Genomic DNA, 3,241 nt, shown 5'->3' with positions numbered 1-3,241 from the left:
TGTGATATTGATCATAAGCAGCGGCCATTCAAAGAAAGAAGAAATCCTCGTCATGATGTCAAGGCCATGAAACGTGAGCCCCGAATGATTTTCTAGCCACCAACGTTTGATGTTGAAAGTATTTTAACGGCCAAAGAAGAATAGACGGAATAGCGTGAGGAGCAGTGGGATGAAGAACAAAGCACATCTCCATGACGTCCCTCAGCGATGGAGACATCTCTCTGTGTTCCAGTGCACAAAGCATCCTGGAGGAAGAAGATGACTCAGCACATTCCCAACAGAAGCAAGTTGAACATCATCTTCACACAAGAACATTTGGAGGTGCAGACTTACTCAGCCTTCAGCCGCCACCTTCTCGGAGAGCTCCACGCCGCCGTGGCGAGCTGCGGGACAAACGCAAACGGTGAAGGAAGAACATCCAGAAGGTGCCTCGTCACTCACATCAGATCTTTGAGGTGTGACTTGGAAACATGAAGAAGCAGAGTGCTGCTCTTCTACTTCCTGACTAGGATACCTTCTTGATGAGTCAGCACACTTGAGGTCTCATTTGGCTGATCCTCATCATGAGGACTCATGACAAACGTGAGATATGCCACACTTTGTATTGCGTGTGCTCACAGGAGGGTCTTTTATTGTGAAGGAGTCAGCTCAAGTTGGGATTTTCAGGCTAAACTTGTAACAAAGGTCCACATCAGACCTCCATGTGAGTGACGCTTCACCACGGCTTTGTTTCTTGCGGCTCAAAGAAAAGATGTTTTACTTACGAGCTGGATCGTACTGGGCTGAAATGAAAGTGAAACAAGGTGAAATGGACTTTTTCCTCACGTCTTTCTATGTGAGAGTGTGCGCTCTGTCTCTGTGGATCTTTGAGTGTTTGGCTGGAAGGCAACTAAAACATGCAGCCCGGATGAAAGCATCAACTCACGGCCTGGACCGAGAAGAAGAAGAAGAAGAAGAAGAAGACGGAGGACATTGGTGTCCCTCACCTTGTCTGTTTCTGTGACGCCTGACCATGACGATGATGATGGCCGCCAGGACGGCCGCCACAGCGACGACCGCCGCCGTGGCAGCGAGGGCGACGCTCCAGTTGTCTGTGGAGAGCAAAAAAGCACAAGTGGAGTGACAAAGCATGAAGAGGAAACCTTCATGACTACTTTGCATGCAGACGTCAAGCGTTGTCATGGTGACATGGATCAATAATGGTGACAGGTGGACTTGTGATGGGAAACATCTCCAACTAAATGTGTCTTTCTCACCTTCATGGCTTGCGTTGCTCAGGATGCTTCTTCTCTCCAGCTTGGTGACCAGGTCCTCTTTGACGCCAGACAGCTGGAACACACATTCGTACTTGCCCTCCACCTCGGCCGTCACCTCCACTTTCAGCTCCACCGACATCTGGAAGGTTCCGTCGTGGTTGGGGAGCAGCTCTCCGTGCTCCACGTCCTCGAAGATCTGCTCGCCGTCTTTCCTCCAAAACAAGTCGGCAGAGTCGGGGTAGAAACCTGTCGCCATGCAGGTGACTGGAGAGGATGGCGTCTTCTGGAGGAGGAACACCTCTGGAAACTCTGCACAGGAAGTGATGTCACGTGTGAACAGAAGACAACGTGGGGAGAAGGTGTGGATGGAGGTAAAGATGGAGGGAAGGTGTGGATGGAAGTAAAGATGGAGAGACGGTGTGGATGGAGGTAAAGATGGAGAGAAGGTGTGGATGGAGGTAAAGATGGAGAGACGATGTGGATGGAGGTAAAGATGGAGAAGAGGGGTGGATGGAGGTAAAGATGGAGAGAAGGTGTGGATGGAGGTAAAGATGGAGAGAAGGTGTGGATGGAGGTAAAGGTGGAGAAGAGGGGTGGATGGAGGTAAAGATGGAGAGAAGGTGTGGATGGAGGTAAAGATGGAGAGAAGGTGTGGATGGAGGTAAAGATGGGGAGACGATGTGGATGGAGATAAAGAAAGAGAGAAGGTGTGGATGAGGTAAAGATGGAGAGAAGATGAGAATGGAAGTAAAGATGGAGAGAAGATGAGAACGGAGGTTAAGATAGAGAGAAGGTGTGGATGGAAGTAAAGATGGAGAGAAGGTGTGGATGGAGGTAAAGATGGAGAGGTGTGGATGGAGGTGAAGATGGAGAGAAGGTGTGGATGGAGATAAAGATGGACAGAAGGTGTGGATGGAGGTAAAGATGAAGAGAATGTGTGGATGGAGATAAAGATGGAGAGAAGGTGTGGATGGAGATAAAGATGGAGAGAAGGTGTGGATGGAGGTAAAGATGAAGAGAAGGTGAGGATGGAGATAAAGATGGAGAGAAGGTGTGGATGGAGGTAAAGATGAAGAGAAGGTGTGGATGGAGGTAAAGATGGAGAGAAGGTGTGGATGGAGGTGAAGATGGAGAGAAGGTGTGGATGGAGGTAAAGATGGAGAACAGGTGTGGATGGAGGTAAAGATGGAGAAGAGGGGTGGATGGAGGTAAAGATGGAGAGAAGGTGTGGATGGAGGTAAAGATGGAGAGAAGGTGTGGATGGAGGTAAAGATGGAGAGAAGGTGTGGATGGAGGTAAAGATGGAGAGAAGGTGTGGATGGAGGTAAAGATGGAGAGACGGTGTGGATGGAGGTAAAGATGGAGAGAAGGTGTGGATGGAGGTAAAGATGAAGAGAAGGTGTGGATGGAAGTAAAGATAGAGAGACGATGTGGATGGAGGTAAAGATGGAGAGATGGTGTGGATGGAGGTAAAGATAGAGAACAGGTGTGGATGGAGGTAAAGATGGAGAGAAGGTGTGGATGGAGGTAAAGATGGAGAGAAGGTGTGGATGGAGGTAAAGATGGAGAGACGGTGTGGATGGAGGTAAAGATGAAGAGAAGGTGTGGATGGAAGTAAAGATAGAGAGACGATGTGGATGGAGGTAAAGATGGAGAGATGGTGTGGATGGAGGTAAAGATGGAGAGAAGGTGTGGATGGAGGTAAATATGGAGAGAAGGTGTGGATGGAGGTAAAGATGGAGAGAAGGTGTGGATGGAGGTAAAGATGGAGAAGAGGGGTGGATGGAGGTAAAGATGGAGAGAAGGTGTGGATGGAAGTAAAGATGGAGAGAAGGTGTGGATGGAGGTAAAGATGGAGAGAAGGTGTGGATGGAGGTAAAGATGGAGAGAAGGTGTGGATAGAGGTAAAGATGGAGAGAAGGGGTAGATGAAGGTAAAGATGGAGAGAAGGTGTGAATGGAGGTAAAGATTGAGAAGAGGTGTGG

General features: G+C 48.8%; 1 protein-coding gene across 1 annotated transcript; it reads right to left on the bottom strand.

The window, feature by feature from the left end:
- Positions 1–333: 333 nt before the first annotated feature.
- Positions 334–1,734, bottom strand: LOC140678968 (major histocompatibility complex class I-related gene protein-like; the record flags this gene model as incomplete). The annotated part of the gene is made up of 2 exons (XM_072913586.1): positions 334–383; positions 1,155–1,734. Coding segments are annotated over 2 exons (630 nt in total), but the record flags the coding sequence as incomplete, so codon positions are not given.
- Positions 1,735–3,241: the final 1,507 nt, after the last annotated feature.

This window comes from Nerophis lumbriciformis, linkage group LG07 (genome assembly GCF_033978685.3).
Source record: "Nerophis lumbriciformis linkage group LG07, RoL_Nlum_v2.1, whole genome shotgun sequence".
NCBI lineage: Eukaryota > Metazoa > Chordata > Actinopteri > Syngnathiformes > Syngnathidae > Nerophis > Nerophis lumbriciformis.
This window is presented reverse-complemented; position numbering and strand designations above follow the sequence as displayed.